The 19676-nt window shown below is 43.9% G+C and overlaps 1 protein-coding gene across 1 annotated transcript in view; it reads left to right on the top strand.

Moving 5' to 3' along the window:
* KIF5C (kinesin family member 5C) overlaps window positions 1-19676 on the top strand; it is a 548720-nt gene that overhangs the window by 328899 nt on the left and 200145 nt on the right. Inside the window, exon 18 of the mRNA XM_086957253.1 lies at window positions 19534-19610. Within this exon, the coding sequence (XP_086813379.1) occupies window positions 19534-19610 (77 nt within the window). The remainder of the gene's footprint in view (window positions 1-19533; window positions 19611-19676) is intronic.

The raw sequence follows: 19676 nt of genomic DNA, 5'->3' as shown, positions 1-19676 counted from the left end.
GTCCTGCTGCCAATGGGTCAGCTCGGGCAGATCTCCCAGTTCGGCAATTTGTTCCCCTGTGGGTTCCAGGGCATCCCCCTCAGGGTCTACCTCCTTCTGGACCGCGGGAACAACGGGGGCCGGTTTCCCGCGCCTCCTGCCTCTTCTCTTCACAGCTGGGTCCTGGGCCGTACTTTCAGACTCCGGGACCCCATCAACACCCTTACTCGCTGTCATGGATCGAGTGGTTGCACACACCCACTCTGGCACACCCAACATCTTCAAGTGCGCTGCTCTCTCCACCTTAGCCCAAGGTGAGTCTTCTAAATCATTGCCCAGGAGACAATCGACAGGCATGGCGGGCCTCACAGCAACCTGAAGAGTACCTGAAACTCCCCCCCATTCAAAGGAAACCTGAGCCACCTCACACTCTTTCTGGGAGTTATCGGCAGCTATCACGGGGTAGAATGCGTGGGGAACCACCTGCTCTCGGGACACCAAGTGACACTTGACAGCTGTCACACTCGCTCCGGTGTCTCTGAGGGCTTCCACTCTATGGCCATTAATGGTCACCCACTGCCTATATTTACTAGTGTTACTAGGCAGAGGGGGTGGAGGGACCATTTGCATGTCTCCTAGCGAGACCAGGGACATCTCTGCGGGACCCCTCCCACCATGGACAACCATCTCTTCCCCTCCCAAGGCTACACTTGCCAACTGACGAGGGGGTGCACGCGGCGGTGCATTCGAATCCTTTTTGGGACACTGGGGGTCATAAAACCTGTGTCCCACCTGCCCACAACCGTAGCAGGTTAGGGGGCCCCTATGAACAGGTTTACCCGTCGGGGCCCCTGACTTCTTCTCAGGGGGAGGCTGGGAACCCTTCCCTTGGTTCCCTTGGGGATTACTTTGGGGCCCTTTCTGAGACTCCTTCTGTTTACCCTTGTCCCCCCCACTCTTCTGCTGGGGACCCTGCCCACCTTTGGCTGAGTCTCCCACTGGACCCTTGTGGACCCTGGTACTGACCCAGCGGTCCGCCTCCTCAGCAAGTTTTCTAGGGTTAGATATCTTGCTATCAATCAGGTGCTGGCGCAGCTCTGGAAAACAGTTATTAGACAAGTGCTCCCAAGCAAACAAATCATAAAGAGCTTCATAACTTTCCACGTTGCTGCCCTTTACCCAACCATCCATGGCTCTGCAAAAATAAGACACATATTCAACCCACGTCGTACCAGGCAACTTCTTACATTCTCTAAAAGCTTGTCTGTACTGCTCGGGGGTTAAGCCATATCGCAACATTAAAGCATCTTTCATATGAGCATACGACATCCTATCCGCTACAGGCATGTCTAACAGGGTATCTCTTCCCTCCTTCACAAAGCGACCCCACAACCCCGCTCCCCAATTCTTCTCAGGGACCTGGTGGGCCAACAATGCTAACTCATATGCTTTAAACCATTGACCAATATCTTCATTCTTATTGTAATCTTTGATCACATCTTTCGGGAAGTAAAACTTACTTTCTGCAGGCTCGGATGGAATGCTGCCACCAGAGGGATTCAACTCTAACTTTTTAGCTTGGATATCCAGTTCCCTCAACCTGGCTTCACGCTCCAAAGCTAACTTCTCTCGTTCAAACTCCAACTTTTTGATCTCTAAATCAGCTTCCCTTCTACCTCTTGCATTTTCTAACTCCAACTGCCCATTTATCTTTAGCCTTGCCATCTCCATGTTGTAAGCTCGCTCTTTCGCCCTTTCTTCTCTTTCTTCAGGGGAAAGACCTTTGGAGGAAACACTGCTTCCGGGAGAGGGCATAGGTCCATTCACTGGCACCTCCTCATCCCCTTCCTCTGTGGGTACCACCACCACATCAGAGGGATTTCTGGACTCCCACCAGGCCTGCAATGCTTTATAAAAATCATCTTTTCTCGAGAGGCCGGTGGTAGGAACTTCAAACTGGTTGCAAAAGTGTTTCAGCTCATCTTTCTTGTATTTCTTTAGCTTACTCCTCTCGAACTCCTCCACAACAACGATAGCAGGGGCAGTGACTCCGTTGTCACTCATGGTTAAACTGGCAGTGTTCGGAAAATCAAGTTTCAGAAAGCGGAGAACAAAAATAGGATCCTTCCGAATCAGATTGTGACTGCGTTATGGTCTGCTTTCACTACGTAGCGCACACTAATCACTGTACATGGGTCATAAATGCAAGGTCCAAATCCTCACCGCTGCATCCAATGTTAGAACCGGCTGTCTCTAGTTGGCAGAGGCATACACTTCTGACAAATAGGGACACTCCTTTTCTAGTCAGGGCAAGGGGATCACACCCTTCGATAACCCCTGCTCACCCCCTTGGTAGCTTGGCAGAGCAGAACAGGCTTATCTCAGAGGCTGTGTGTTAAGCAATTATGACCACATACAGTAATAAAGTGAATACACTACAAATGGACACGACACAGTAGTATTATAAAAATAAGTATCTTTATATAAGACTTAGCACAAGACCAAATAACGGCAAAACTGTACACAATCGGAATAAATACGTTCGGGAAGGAAAAAGGATAGTTCAAAGGTAGTTTCTTCTTTAGCACAAAAGTCTTTAGTATCAAGCAATTCTTCTTCTTGGGAACACAGTTCTTAGCAACAGGGTAACTCACACGGGAGCTACACAACGCTGGGGCAAAGATAATCCACAGGTTCGGCGTCGACCGCGAGGAGCGCTGCGCCGGGCCTGGAGTCACACGGACCCCCAACAACACAGTACCTTAGGAAATTGAAGCACACGATGATCAGCGGCGTCGAGCAATCCGGCGTCGCGTCTTCGATGTCGTTCAGGCCACAGCAGGCGTTGTCGATGATGCAGTTGCACAGAGTGAGCAGCGCTCACGGCGTCGAAGGGCACACGGTTGATGCGATCAGCAGCGGGGCAGACACGAGGTCCTCTGGAGTTAGAGCCGTACTCCTACTCACTGGCGTTGCTGCTGGCGTCGGTCGGGCCCAGCGTCCGATCGTCGTGATTGCTGGTCCTTTCAGAGGTGCTGGATTCACACTTCCAGCGAATAGCACTTTTTAGCAGGTGAAGTCCTTTAGCCCTGTGACTTCGGCAGGAGACTGGCACTCTTCCAGTCCTTGGAGATTTTCTTAGCAAGCGTGAGAGTACACACACAGTTCCTCTCTCCTGGTTTCCTTGGCAAAAATAAAGAAGCACTGCAGGATTCCCCCAACAACAGCACACTGGCAGAAGGGGTAAGCAGTCCTTTAGATCAGCAGGCTTCTTGTCCTTGGTTATATGGTTCCTTGTCAGAAGTGATCTGATTTCCTAGTTCAGGGGTCCTTCTCTTATACCCCTTTTCGTCTTTGATCCCTTTGTCTATGCCGGGGGTTTCCCAACATCCTGGGTCTGTGGTGGGTGGAGCTAGGCAGTAGCACCTGGCCTATTCATTGAGCCGGGCCGGGTGCTCAGACGCCCCACAGGAGGTGGAGCCAGTATTGACACTGGCAGGAGCAGAGCTATCGCCCTCCTGGCAGGAGGTGGGGCTAGGATCGTCCATGGCAGGCACAGAGCCATCAGTCGCTTGGCAGGAGGTGGAGCCAGCATTGTATCAGGCAAGGCAGGCTATCAACAACTACTCTCCCCCTACTCTCAACGTAATGTCCCACTCATTCCACACTGACTCATCCAGACCTCTTGGAGCCACCCAGCTCCTGTCACACACACGTAAGACCAGCAGAGACCAGATATGGTTAGACAAGAAAATAGACACTTTCTAAAAGTGCTATTTTCGAACCCAGAGTCCAAAAACCATCCACACCACCGGATGCGTAATTAAACCCCGAGTTCAGGGATACCAAACTCGACATTGCACCATGCTCCCCGAGCCAGCTAGGATTATAGCGTTAATAATCCCGGCGGCCCATTCTATCCAACGGAGAGCAGGCTACCTCGCAATAGTGAAGCCCTAAGATGGCGGCACTTCACTATCAGGACATGCCAACTTGGTCAGGCTTGTCCTACCTTACACTTACAATGCACCCTGCCCATGGGCCTACCATAGGGGTGACTAACATGAAGTTTAAGGGAAGGTTGGAGGGGCTGGCAAGTAGTTATACCTGCGCCGCCGACGTGACAGTGCAAGACTGCACGTGGGTCTCGCAATGACCGACCCGTAGACATTCTTTTACCGGGCCGCTCCTGTGGGTGGCACAAGACGTGCTGCAAGCCCACGAGCGGCATTTGTATTTACAAGCCCTGGCACTCCTGGTGCACTAGACTAGGGACTGACAGTAAACCAAATAAGCCAAACATGGATACAATAGATACATCATTTTAACAGAGGGAGCACTTGCGCTATGGCACTGATCAGCAGTGACACGGCGCCCAAAGCATATACCAGCAAAACATCGTAAAACAGTAGAGGCAAACAGAAAAAATGGAGGAGAGACTCAAGCCAATGATGTCAGGTCTAACAGTGCGCTATATAAATCGCAATACATTTACATTTACATTTACATCATTGGTGAAATAAGCATCTGTTTTACAGGTATTCATGGTGGATATGTTGAAGGGTGGCTGGAGGGAAATTATTTACATATTTTCAGGTATGACCATACAGAAAAAAAATTAAGTCTGGTAATATAGGTATAAACTCAACACTTTTCATTTCCCATGGATGGTGAATGATAAGACATGTTCTTCTGGAGATGCTATTTCAGGCTTTGATACACACTGAAAAAAATAAGCCTTATAGAAAGATATGATTGTGGCATGGATCATTAGAAAATAGGTTATTTAGCAAGACTGCCTTTTAAAAAAGCATATCTTTAGACTGATATTGCTTGTAATTGAAGCATTTTTATGGCTATTTATATAGCATTCACTTAGCCAAATGGGCAGCACCTCACAAGTGACAGTTACAGACAACAATGTATAGAAAAATAGCTTATGCTAGCCCACTAAGTACATTCTGAAAAGGCGGGCTATAAAATAAAATCTTTTTGGAAATTTAGTAGATTTGGGTTGAGAGTGAGTTCTTTAGGTGTGTGATTCCAGATTTGTATCCTTTGCAGGAGAAGCCTGATTCAGAGTTTGAGAGTTTTTCGTTTCTAATTGAAGCTCTATTTTCCTCCTGAGGTGCTTTTTTAGATGGTTGGTTAGGTCAAGATGGGGATTTATGTTTAATTTATGTCAATTTCAAGTTGATTTCGGCTCCCATGGACAGCTAGTGAAGGTCACTCAGAATACATCGATATATCCAATAAGGCTGATTGCTTCATGCAGATTAATTTTAAGGAGCACTAAAGCAGGCTTGATAGTTGTGAGAAGACTGGTGCCTTAATCACTGTTCTGAAGACAGCTCGAGGGACAGTAGAAGTAGTTGAGAGGAGGCAGTCATCATTAATTTGACCATTTAGTGAACCATAGCTTTCGGTAATGACACCCCGCAATTTTATAGATGGCATGATAGCAGTTGTGATCATTATTTGACTACGGTGGCGGTGGCGGTACAGAAAAGCAGAGGAGGGTTTTTTTCTTAGCATGTTCACTTTTAGGGAGCTCACTAAGATCAGAAGGTTGTCCGGGAATATTTTCAGGCTTATTTTTGATGATCTGGATATTTTCTAGGTAAGGTTGGGCGTTGCAGCACATTGGTTAATGGTGAACTGTTTTACTTGAAGAAATTGACCAAGATGTTCAATGTAAAGACTGAATCTATATGGATTAATAGGAAGGCTAGATGATATTTAGAAGTCTATTTTTATTTTTAATCAGTCTATGATCCATCTCTCAATCCCAATTCCATAGAATAGGATGCTAAGACTTGTCTTGTGACCACATATATTAAATGATGCAAACCGGTCAAGCAGCACTAGAACATATGCCTAACTTACATCCATTGTTTTTAGATTGTCATCCAGCATTTGGATGGCTGCTAATTCCTTTTTTCTTTTTTTTCTTTATTCATCATCAGATAATACAATTGTAACGATTATTCCATTCCATATATTTATAACATACAGCCAATGCTCATCATAAACATTTACATTTCTCCAAACACATAATACAATGCAAAATATTAGCAGAGAAAGATTTACCAAAGAAAAAGAAAAGGATGAAATTAGAAGGGCTAGCAACAGAAAAAAGCCAGTTTATAATATTATTAAATTCATAACCAGTTTAAGTAATACAGGCTGTTTTCCTATCTTTATAAAAATATCTTTTTATGTATTCCCCTCTAATTTCAGTTTCCATTGCTCAACCGGTGCCCAGATCAGTTTACCAATCTGCATCGCTTTCCACCCTTTTTGTTCGTATAAAGCTTTTTCCAGAGTGTACATAGCTAGCATTCTTGAAAGCCATTGGTGAAATGACGGAGGATTAGGATCCTTCCATAAAGTAGCTATGCAAAGTCTAACTAAGGCCATTGCAATGAATATAAATTCTTGATGCGGTATGTCCTGTACATCATTACCTACCCCCAAAATCATGACCACATTTGTTAGCCTAACAGAGATCCTCAGTTCATCATTAAGGAATGTTACAATCGCATGTTTAAGAGGATCTAAATTAGAACATGATGCAAACATGTGAATTGTATCAGCCTCCAGGCTTTGGCATCTCGGGCAGGTTATCCCATCAGTTCCACCCCAACGTGCTATTCTGTGCGGTGTATAATACAGTTCATAAAAAGTTTTATAGCATTGTACCTGTAAGTTTGCCACTTTAACAATAGAATTTGTAAACTTTAATGATTTTTTCCCCCTCATTTCCGACTAAATTTAGTTTTGTTCTCCATTTGTCAAAAGATTTTATCCTATCATCATCATTATATTGACACAATGCCCCATACAGTTGTGAGATTGAGCATCCCTTCTCATTTTGAATGAATTCCATCAAATCGTTTCTCTTGAAATTGCAATTCTCTACCAATTTCCTTTGTATTACTGACCTTATCTGCAAGTATTTTAAAAAATCTCTAAGGTCTAACTTGTATAGTTGACTTGCCCTTTCAAAAGAAATTAGACCTGAATCATCCATAATATCTCCTATTGTGCCTACCCCAGATTTATCCCAATGCTTCATCACTTGATCATGGAAAACCTCCGGAAGGAGTTCATTTTTATATAGAGGGGTGTAAAAATTCATTCTCCCTAGCTTAATCTTCTTCCGAACAGTAGACCAAACTAATATAGCAGCACTGAAGACCTTAAACTTTGTTCTCTTATAGTAGTTTAGCTCCTTAAATGTGAGCAATCCCTTATTAGAGTCCCGAACCAATAAGTCATATATGTCCGGGCTAGCACCCCCATCTCTCCAAATATCCTTCGTACTTCCCCCTAAGAGTCCTCTGAGATAATGCAGAGCTGCTGCCAGGTAGTAACTCTTAAAGTCTGGCACAGCCAAACCTCCCCGTTCCTTAGAGAGCGCCATAAACTTTATGGCCCTCCGGGTTCTGCCCTTTGCCCATATGAATCGGTTGCAGATCCCATCAATTTCCTTAAACCACTTGTTATTAAATATTAAAGGGATTGTTCGGAAGAAGTATAAGATTTTGGGGAGGAATAGCATGTTGATAACATTGCTACGTCCAATTATTGTTAAATGTAAATTGTCCATCCTATCCAGATCTAGTTTAGCCTTTCTGATCACCTGGACCAGATTTTCCTCGACCACCTTGGATAGGTTAGAAGTTATCATGACACCCAGATAGACAGCCGATTCTACTACTCTCTCGTCATTTATCTTAACAAATTGATTTACAACTATCTGTGTTTTTGCCTGATTTAGTTTATATCCTGACAGGAGCCCATATCTTTTTGCCTCTTTCTCTATTTCCTCTAACGCTGTTACTGGAGCTGATGATGTGATTGCCAAATCATCTGCATATCCCAGAATTTTGGTCTCATACCCATTCAGAACAATTGGGCAGACATCCATGTTTATTTCTATGTGTCTTATAAAAGAATCTATATAAAAAGCAAAGAGCAGCGGGGAGCAGGGACATCCCTGTCTGGTTCCCCGCTCAATTTTTATAATTTTGCTCTGTTCCCCCGCTACTCTCACCCTTATAGTCGGACATCTATATAGAGCTTTTAACCTGCTTAAACACCTCTTCCCAAAATTGAGTTTACTCATTGTTTCCCACAGGAAACCCCACGAGACCCTATCGAATGCTTTTTCAGCGGCCAGTAATATTAAGGACATAGGGTCTTGTGAGGCTGCCGTTCCATCAAACAGAGTAAAGACCCTTCTAATATGATCACTGTCCCCCTACCTGGGATGAACCCATGCTGACGAGGGGACACCACCTTGCCTATTACCAAACTCAGCCTGTTAGCCATTACTTTAGAATAAGCCTTAGTGTCACTATTCATCAAGCTGATCGGTCTGTATGACCCGGGATCAGTAGAAATGTTATTCTTCTTTAGGAAAACCACCATTGACGCTTCTCCCCAGGACTCTGGTGGCTCAGCTCCATTCTAAATTGAGACCATGAGCATATTAATATCACCTTCTAGAATTAAGAAGAATTTCCTATAGAATTCTAGTGGTATTAAATCAGGTCCTACAGCCTTGCCCGACGGCAAACCCGTAAAAGCCATTAATATTTCTTCTCGGGTAAAATTTACCTCCAACATATTCTTGTCTTCCTCAGTAATTTTATCTAGTGAAGCCGTCTCAAGATAACTCTCCATTTCCCCCCCTTCTGGTTCTTCTCCCTCCTGGCTATATAATTTTTTGTAAAAGTTTTGGAATACTGAACATATTTCTTTTGGACTTTTAACTACTGCCCCTGCCTCTGTAATCATTTCTGTTATCTGCCCCCTAGTAGCTGCCTGTCGAGTTCTTATCGCTAAAATCCTTCCAACTTGTTCGCTGTATTCATATAGCTCTTCCCTCCTTGCCAAATACTTTCCCGCTGCATTTGCCGCGTAAACTTCACCAACTGCTGCTTTAGCCTGGGCTAAATTTTGTATGAACCCTGTCACATCTCCTTTGGCCCTTATAATATTTACCAGTTCTTCCTCTAGGCTTACTACCACCTTTATCTTCTTCTCTATTGCTTCTTTTTGCAGTTTTCTACATCTGAGAGAATAGCTTAAAGTTTCTCCCCTTATACCAGCCTTCATTGCGTCCCAGACTATTGAAGGTGGTGCCGAGCCTCTATTATGTTCCAAAAACTCTTTTAGCCAAGTTTCCATGTGGGCAATATATTCTACATCCTGGAGTAATGCTCTCTCAAATGTCCATGAGGTTATACTTTTACGTAAATTTAGTAGAGAGACTTCCAAGGAAAGTGGGTTATGATCTGACATCAACCTTGGTAGCTTTTTGATTTTTACTATTGACAGAAACAAGGGAGAGATCAAAAAGTAATCTAACTGTGCTAGACTTTTATGGGGTGCCGAGTAGTATGTGCTGCCTCCCCCTCCCATTAACTGCTCCCAAGTATCGACTAGTCCATTATCCATCATAAGATTAACCAAAGCTCTATGGCTTTTTTTCTTTCTGCCTTTGAACCTGCTCGGATTATTCTGCCACAGCCCGTCAAGGCCATTAATATTAAGGTCACCGCACATTATAATCGGGAGCAGCCAATTGGTCAACTGTGTATTTATATGAATTAGGGCCTCCGGGTCATCAACTGTAGGTGCGTAAATAGAGCATAATGTGAAATTAAAATTTTGTATTTGACATTCAGCCAAGTTTTTTTTTCAGCCTAACAGTATTTCCTCATGTCAGTATCGCTACCCCACGTGTACTTGTGCCCTGGGTCGTACAGGCCATTAAGTTATAGCCCAATTGTTCCAAAAGAAGCTTTTGCGATATCTCAATGTGTGTCTCCTGAAGACAAATTAAATCGGCCTGCAATGTTTTAAAATATTCTCTCAGATCCCTTCTTTTTCTTGCATCATTTAACCCACAAACATTAATTGTAACTATACGCATAAAAGTTCTTTTTTTTAATCTCTATTCTGTTCACTATACCACCTCCCCTTCCCCATTGGCATCTACGTTTCCTTCCCATTATAACCATATCTGATTTCATTTTTATTCTGATGATGATTTTTTCCCCGTTTTTCACCCCTGTGCCACCCCCTACCCCCCCTCCCCCCCCTCCCCTCTCAACCCTCCCCCCACCCCTATCTCCACCCAACAAGGCAAGTAGGCTTATGGCCTCTGTGATAGTGTCTGGCAGTTGCGTTCCCTCCATCACCCAAAAAATCACCTAGTGTTTATCTATACATTTATATCCACCAACCTGACAATACTACTACTGATTTTACTACCTCTGCCCTATCCAGTGACATTCTATCAATTAGACTATGGATTTAAATGAGATACTTCTAATCGGTTAATCATCCAATTTTTGCTCCAGTATCTGATTTTAATGAGTCCATGTACTCTCTCGCTTGGATTTCTGAGGTGAAAACCCTGGTAGTGTTCTTATACATGATTTTGAGTCTAGCGGGGTTCATTAAGTAAGCCAGAAGTCCCATTTGATGACACGGCTCAATCAATTCACGTAATCCCCACTGCCTCTCAACTGTAGAGTGACAAAAGTCCGGAGTGGTAAAGAAAGAGTGGGTCTCAAATGATCGTTTAGAGTAAGGCTGTGCCTTAGAATATACCTCTTCTCTCAAAAGAAAATTCCCAAAGTAAATTAAAATTGCTCGGGGTCTGAGGCTCCCATCTTGTGATGTTTGATGATTCTTTTTTGCCATGATTGGGAATATATGTACCCTTTGGATTTCTTTCTCCCAGTCCCAATGGCTGAGTTCTGGGAAAGCTCCTTTCATCAATTTCAGTATAAAGGCCTTCATATCATCTCCTTCCACTTTTTCCTCAATGCCCAGGACCCGAAGATTATTGCGACGTTGCTGGTTCTCCAACTCTTTTAGCTTCCATTGTACGTCAGTCATCAATTTTTCACCGCCACTCTTAGCTGTAGAATCTTTATCTCGATTATCTTCAAGTGTGCTAACCCTTTCCTCGAGCTGGGCCACTCTAACGTTCGTATCCGTGCATATTTTGGCCACTTTCCGGATCGCTCCCTGTAAGTTTTTATTTGCCAATCTATTCTTTTTCCCCTCTGCCTTAATTTCCTCCTGCACCTGCTTAATTGACCCAAGGATAAGCTGAAGTGAGGAGGTCTCCCTAGAATCTCTAGGGCCCCTCTCCTGTAAGGGTTGTTCTGAATAGACATTTCGAGTGGCTGAATAATCCCATTTTAGCGCTAATTCAGAGTTCAACCCGCTTGGTGACTTTTGACTGGTCCCGGCTTTTTCTTGAGAATGCGTGTCCCTCTGTCTACGTGATAGTCTCTTCTTTCTTATGACAGTCTCTCTTTCTCGTGAAGATCCTCTCCTTGCCTCTGAGCTAGAGATAAAGCTTAAATCTGGTGAATCTCTATTTTCACTCTGCTCTAGCTCCTCTACCTCCGATGGAGTATCTTCTGATTCCTCTGAGCCATCAGTGACAGAGTAAAAGTGTTCAGTAGCTTCTTCGGGACAGCTAAGAACAATGGGGGCACTGGAGCTACTACTTACAATAATCTCTTGAATTAATGATTTCGTTGCTGTTACATAATTTTTTTTGTTTTTCTTTTTGCCTCTCCGATCCTTTTCCTGGAGGCTCAATCATTACTTCAGTATTAGGGGGCCCACCAGTGTTTTGAGCTAAAGCTCCAATGTTCATATTTTCTGATACGATCCCCGTATCTGTTTCTACCATCTCACTCCACTGAGTAGGCCCCCCTGTAGCGCCCCCTGTTATATCATTCTTTTTGGACAAAGTTACTGCTGGGCCTTTTGACTGCTCTAATCCCACATCTCCAAGAATTTGGTTCTTACTTCCCGGGGGGTCATCCATAGCTGTAATTTTCTTAGCAGCTTCAATCTGGGTTACTGGAGAGAAGAACCCCGTTATGCTGTTAGTATTTGTCCCAGAGTTTGTTACCGTATTTTTTCCCCCTTGTATTGTGTACAGTACTAACGTTAGTCTTTTTTTTTACCCCGCTCTCCTCACCTTGGGTTTTCTCCTCCATTTCTTTTCTGGGCTCCTTATCCCCATCTCTCTCCTGGTCCTGCACGTGTGCAGGTGTTTGCTGTTCCTCCAGAGCTTTGCCTTTGCCTCCTCGCGTGGTTTTTGGCGCCATGTTTGCAGACCGATTCTGCAGCAATGCCTTGAGCAGTTTAAATGCTTTAATCAGTGATACTCTCTTGTACCCTTTGATGCCCTCCAAAAGAGCGGTTATTCCTGATGCATTTGAAGTGGAAAACCAATTGCATGTGGTTGACCGTCTCACTTGTGGAGGCGTGTGGAGGAAGTTGTATTTTTCTAGCAGCAAATGTTTTGGGACTAAAAGGGTCACTTAGATCTTGGTGAGATGGCAGAACCACTTGTGGTTCTCCTGCTTTGACAATTCCCCCAGACTTATTTAGAGGCTGAGGAACAGCTAATTGTTTGCCGGTGAAGCCTCTGCCAGTGGTCATTCAGAGACTGCAACCTATTGGCTACAGGGTCATCGTATGGCATTGATTCCCACATTGTCTGCAAAAGCACCTTTCATTATAAAAAGATGGTTGTTGCAGCAACCAACTTAAGATAGTGCTTGAGGTCTGCCCCAGTGTTGCAGGCGAGGCCTCCACCACCCAGTGGCTTAGATGAGCAACTCTCTGCCATCTAAATAGGCTCCTAATTTCCAATTGTGAGAGTCCATGTGATCTAGTTTAGGATATTTAGTAGACAGATGTTAGAAATGATATGTAACATCCCCTCATGTAGGGAGAAGCTGATGATTTTGAGGATGTGTGGCACTGTATGTTTGGTACAAGATTTTAGCAGGTTCGCTGGAATGGAATCATCTGAACAAAGTGAGATATTAGGAGGAGCGATGATTTGAAGTAAGAATTGGAGGTTTAATTTTGAAAGTCCTTGTGATCTAGTTTAGTTTTTTAGAATGGGTGTGAATTACCCAGTTTTTAGAGCAGATGGAATGTTCCTTCTTGTAAGCAGGAGTTGATTGATTTTAAGGATTAGTGGTGCTATATTTTTGGCTGTTTAGTTTTTGAAGGATGCCCATTTTGTGGCGCATCTTTGTGATATGTTTCAAAAGGAGGCAGATTTTGTTTCTCTGTGGCTGCTTATGTATTTATAGTATCTTCCTGAAAACCATGTCAGCAATGTTCTTTGCATTATGGGCTGAGCATGGAATATTCAATTATTTTAGTTTGGTTATCAAAATTTCTGGAAGAGAGCATTGGAGACAGCCAAGGTGACACAGATCTGTTTTTAAAGTATCCTCGGGTGCTGAGGAATATTTGTTGATACCTTTTTTAGATATTTTCAATGCCTGTAGAGTTTCAATAAGCTGATTTTTATCTCCAAGTCATTCCTGGTTCCCTGATTGTCCAACTGGCAGTGTTAAGTTAATTGGTGTACCATTGCACAAAATGTGTCTCTAGTAGTGTTTGTGTGAGAGGCAACAGTCCTTTGTTGTTCTTTAGGCTGGCCCTAATATATAGTATAGTAGTTAGTGAGATAATTGGTAAATTGCACAATGTCACTATCACTTGCTTTGACCTTAAGAGATGCTTCATATAAATGGCTTTCATGTATCTTCTTGTAATTTTATTTAGCTTTGCCTAGCCTTTTATGTACAGTCTTAAAGAATTGTCTGGAATGGTGGTAAATGATGGGTTGCCCTATTTAGTTTGATAGATTTGTCTTGGTTGCTGAGGTTTCTGGAAAATAAGTAAAGGTAATGCCCTTATTGTGGGCCTACAGGGATTCAAGTTAGGATCACATTTCGTGTTGTTTTGAGGTAAGTGATGTTTTGTTAATTTTTGGATATGGAAATTTCTTAGAAACTATTGGTTGAGTAGTGTAGAAACCTGGAAGAGACAATATCATTGAAATGCTCTGAGATGGATCAGTTTTGATCCAGTGAGGAGAAGATGTTTTGAAAACAGATTGAGTTCTTCTGTGTTGGATCGATCGTAAATTATATTAGATTCAAGGAGGTGAAAATTGGGGGATCTGTTACTATTCAGTTTCATGTTTTTTGTGTTTGATTGCTAGGTCTCCTCCATTTTGTTAGGTTTATCCACATGAAGCAGGGTGCATCCACCTGGTCTTGGGATATATGTTAATGGTGGGTAGATGGAAGAGACCTGTATTAAGGAGAATGTCTAAGTCGGTTTAATATTAGGAGTTCGGCTGTCTCAAAGGTGGGCTTGAACTCATCTTGAAGTGTTTTTATGCATGTTACACTGTCTTTGCCGGGGGCTGTGCAAAATTAATTTGTGAGTATTAGAAATAGCGGTTTCTGGTTGGCAGAGTATGCACTCTGGCCAAGCAGGAACAACAATCCTAGTCAGGGTAAGTAAGTTACACACTGAGAATAACCTGTGCTAACCCCTTGTAAGCTTGGCACAGAGCCGTCAGGCTAAACTAAAGAGACAATGTGTAAAGTATGTGTGCATACACACACAGTACCACCACAGAAGCACCAGCAAAATAGCCAATATTCATCTGAGTAAAACAAGACCAAAATTACAAATATCCAACGTACACAAGTCAAGATACAAGATTTGTAATATTCAATAAAGTTATGGCTCTTAGAAAACAATAACTCCAATGGGCCTATCTGTTTGCGCCTGATGTTGAGGACTCCACAAAGTTAGCCCAACGTCGATGGAGCAAGGACCAGCGTCGGGAGTCAAGCAGACCTCGGTATAGTACCTTGTAGGTGTAGGAAAGCAAAGACGATGCAAGACGCAGGGGAGGTGAGGTGTCGGGGAGGCAAGTACCACATCGATTCCTTACTGCTTTGCAGGTCATCAGCACTCTAGGACTGTGTGTTGCACGAAGGAAGTGAGGCATCACTGAAGCAAGTGAGAGGTTGGTTCCTGGTGGCGGTGTGGAGTCGCTGACACCCGAGGACATTGCGGGGTGTAGGGGAGGAGATGCAGTAGTTGCTGAGATGACCCTCTGTTCCTTACTGCTGGACCTCGCCGATGATACATTGCAGGTCAAACCACTAGGTTATAGCTGTGGTGTTGGAGTGGTGTATCACCGTCATGGGTGGTGTGATGCTCAAGACATCAGCAGCGGTGGTCCATGAGAGGTGCTGCAGCATCATCTGAGCCTCCATTGCAAGTCGCTGCGTCAAGGAGGCAAGACAGAATCTGTGCAGGCAGCTGTGCAGCATCAAAGTTGCAGATAGTCCGAGTTCCGAAGTTGATCAACATCATTTTCTTCTTGTAGTACTGAAGCTCACCTCCAATGACCCAGGAACTGGATTTGGCACCACTTGAAAAGTAGGGCTCTCAACAGCGAAGCCCAGGTGCTAGAGGTGAAGTCTTTGATGGCCCTGAGACTTCCAACAGGTGGTAAGCTCAGCTCAAGAAACGTTAGGAAGCATGATGTAGAGAGCCAAGTCTAGACCACTCCCTCACTGGACTGAATCAGTAGGCCAACACAGCAAAGCAAACCGCATAGCGTCAGTCCCTCCTGGCAGCACAACAGCTCTTCTACCTGGCAGAATGCTCTCAGTCAAGAAGTGTTCCGAGTATATGGTGTCAGAGGTCTCATTTTGGCCTTTGAGGTAGGGAGAATTCAAAGAAAGGTCTTTCTAGTTGTACAAAACCCTTCCTTACCCTGGTTCTGGCCACACTACAGGGGGTGGAAACTTCTTTAGGCGGGGACAGTCACAGCCCTATTTAGGTGCAAGTGTCAGCTTCTCTCACTACTCTTCCTCAGGATGGCCTATGAGCCTGGTGATGGGCCATCAGGGTATGCAGGGCAAACCTCCACTCCCTTTGTGTGACTTCCTAGAGTGAATTCACAAAGTCCAACTGTCATGCAACTAAGACTTGTACTGTGCATAAATGTTCTGTTAATCAGTGTTGACCAGCCATTTTCTTTGATGTTGTACCATCACAACCATACAATCTTACCTGCCCAAAATTCGTTTTGCTTGGAAAGCATTCTCAGTAAGCCCCATAGATTTCTGTTCTGTTGTTCGATCGCAATTGACTACAACCACCCTTTATCATACTTTATTCCCATGTTTTCATTCCATCAGTAGCTATCTTGACTCATTCATTCCAAGTTATGTACCTTACGCCACTGTGCCCATATTTTCTGAAATTTCCTGTAGCACTCCGTGTTCTTGTAAATTTCCTTGTCAGCAGGCATGCCCCATCCCTTATAACTTAACCATTCTCCACCATTGTGGACCTCGCTCCCTCCACACAGAATCTCTACCATTGTGGACCCTGCTTCCTCCACACTGTATTGCTATGTTTCATCTGGCTACAACCAAGCCCATGTCACAAAGTAGCTTTTGATATGTTGAGGGTGATTGTATTCCTCTTACTCCCAGCAACATAATTTTGTGGTCCCATTCTTTTTGTGTCTCGATTGCTTGTGTACGTTGGGCCCCCATTTAACACCAATATTTAGAAAGTGTGAGGTATTTTCATTATGTAAAGAAGAAACTTTTTCTTCAACAACATCCTCTCAGACCTGTATCTGACTGTATTGACTCAATTGTGTGGACCCACACTTTTATGATCTAAGTGGTGTAATAATTTAATCTATATCAGGTGAAAATTTGTCTTGATCACTACTTTTCTTGGTGGCCATTTCGACTCGTCCCAGTGTTCGTCCTTCAGTGGGCTAAGGCCTCATTCACATTTCACCCTTAATAGCCCTATCTCAGCTCGTGAATTGTACATCAATATTGATATAAACCTGTTATATAGCTTTTAATTTAGGGGGTACTGTCAGTACTTTATTTTCCAGGGGGGATATCTCCTTTAACTTCAGCTGCTCTTTTTGTGCCAACTGAGGGCATGTGTCAATTGAAGATATTTAAACATTTGTCTGTCCTTTAAGGGACACTCCTCTTTAAGTTCTTCATATGATTTATTTTCTTTGGATCCGCAGATGTCCTCCCATTTTGGAGTTCTCCATTAAATCCCATTTTCAAAACCATATGAACTCTCCTACCTCCTGAGGTGGGGGAGGTTGTTGGTGTGTTTATATGTGTGTGAATCACAGATTAGGAAAATGGAGATCATTTTCAAGTGTTGGGATCTAACTTGTTGGGTAATTGTGTGTTGCTCTTAGAACAGAACAGAACATTACTTTCGGATCCATTTCAGATGGGCCTCCCAACACACCCTCCCAAGACCTATTGAACAAAAATGGGAATTAATGAGCAACAACATTGATAACAAACGTCATCGCTCAGCTCCATCTGCCTCTCCTGCAGCCTACCCACAAAAAACCTTGGAAGTGTTCAGACTACATGGAAAACAGTCACCACAGAAGAGACATCCAACATCATGGGAGCCATCCACTTTGGGGCCACGATGGGCCTACTGCCCCTACCACATCTTAAACATGGGTGCCTTTGCGATCAGCAAAGTACTAAGTCGCATCCTGAACACCTCCATCAACACTATCATTCCCAGAGGCCTGGAAACCCGCAGCAGTCAATACACTTCTATAGAAACCTTTAACAGACCCCATTCAGTTAGCGAACTACTGTCCTATCTCCCCATTACCTTACCCGTCCAAGTTCATGGAGAAAGCCACCAACAAGCAACTCGCCCACTACCTTTACATATTCAACTCATGGACACTACTCGATCAGGCTTCAGACCCAATCACAGCACTGAGGCTGCCCTCATATCGGCAACCAACAAGATCAGGGAGATCCTTTACCAAGGAAAAACAGTGGCTCTCTTCTTGCTCAACCTATAAGCGGCATTCAACACAGTCTTCCCCTTCACCCTGATTAGAGGGCTACACAAGACAGGCATTCAAGGACCCGCTTTCAAGCGGATCTGCTCCTTCCTAACGGGAAGAACACAAAGTCATCTTAACACACTACATGTTGCAAGCTAGAAACCTCATTTGTGGAGTACCCCAAGGATCATCTCTCTGCCCAAATTTAACATCTCCATGACCCCAGTGGCCGAAATCTTAGGATCGTATGGCACCAACATTTTTTCCTATGCAGATGACACTCAACTGATGGACAAGATTCCCATGACAAAAATCAACTTCGCCACCTGCATGACGACAGTAGCCACCTGGATGAGATCCAACTGTTTCAAGCTCAAATGAGACAAGACCAAAGTTGTGATTTTCTGAAGGAAGACCTCTACTTGAGGTTCCACCTGGTGGCAATGCAGATCTTGATTCCACACCAACTCCCACCACCCACGCCAGAAACTTAGGAATCCTCCTAGTTGACAAACTCGACATGATGGCCCTGGTAAACGCAGCGAACACCACCTTTTTCCACATCCTGAGGATGCTGCGAAAACTCTTCAAGTGGCTACTAGAGATTACCAGCAAAACTGTTACACAGGTCATTATAACCAGCAGACTTGACTATGGAAACACATTCTATGGAGGAATTAAGAAACAGCTCCTGAACAGGCTCCAAACCATCTAAAATGCTGCAGCAAGACTCATCCTCAATCTACCATGCCACACCCACATCAATCCATACCTCAAGGACCTTCACTGGTTCCCCATATACAAACACACTCAGTTCAAACTCGTCGCACACACCTGCAAATCACTACAGAACATAGGCTCCACCTACCTTGACAGCCGCATACACATCTTTCAACCATCCACACACCTCCGCTCAGGTGGATTCTCATTAGCACAGGTACCCCGCATACACAAAGAGACCAGGAGGTTGCACCTTTTCCTACGTCCCTCCCAAAGTATGTAACAAACTCACACAGCACATCAGAGCCACTTCATTACTTCAGTTCCTCAAGAAGCTGAAGCCTTATCTTTTTAAATAAATTCTCCTAGGGGGACTGCCACCCTCCCACATGTGATCCACTTGGATACTGTCATAGGAGATAAGAGCGCTATACAAAGGTGCATAGCCTGACGTACATCTGCTCCCGACTTTCAGTTTGACATGGTGAAGCCAGCAGTAGATAAACAGGGAGAAGCAGAAAGCGACTCTTGTGGGATTTAAAAATGATTGATTTTGTTCCATGGGGCTGCAACTTGGATTGCAGAGCGGCTGGTGACAACACCGGTTGCTACTGTCTGTTCTGTGGAGGGAGGCCTTTGAGGTAAAGGCAGTCCAGAGCTCAGACTGCAGGATTTGCTTTTATCATTCTGAACAGATTAGGCTGATCTGATGTTTGAGTCTGGGTCAGCCCGGGGTGCTTGGTCTTACCCATATTATGATGGGAAAAAAGTGGCATGACGTGAAACATTCTAGGGCCAACTTGGGCTAGCAGTGGAGACATAAAGGATATTATAGAAAACCTTCAGAGTGAGCGGCATAGATAACATTTAAAGGAATTACATAGGATACACTGCTGAGCGCATTACAGTAGAAAGCGGAGAGGCCGAAAGATATCCTATCTGTTAGAAGTACAAAGATTGTGTTCGACGTTGCATGACGGTGCTAACTATAAATGTGTCCTAATAAACAACATATGTTTATAGTTAATATCATGAATGTTTGCTCATTTTCTTTTTTATTTATACTCTGACAGAAAAGATGCATGAAGTCTCATTCATGGATAAAGAGAAGGAACATCTGACCAGGCTCCAAGATGCTGAGGAAATGAAGGTATCCGTTGTCTTATAATATTGTGAATTATTAGGAAATAGTTTGTGAAAGGTACGTTTTCTTTCA

The sequence above is a fragment of the Lissotriton vulgaris genome, chromosome 2_1 (assembly GCF_964263255.1).
Source record: "Lissotriton vulgaris chromosome 2_1, aLisVul1.2, whole genome shotgun sequence".
Lineage (NCBI taxonomy): Eukaryota > Metazoa > Chordata > Amphibia > Caudata > Salamandridae > Lissotriton > Lissotriton vulgaris.
This window is presented reverse-complemented; position numbering and strand designations above follow the sequence as displayed.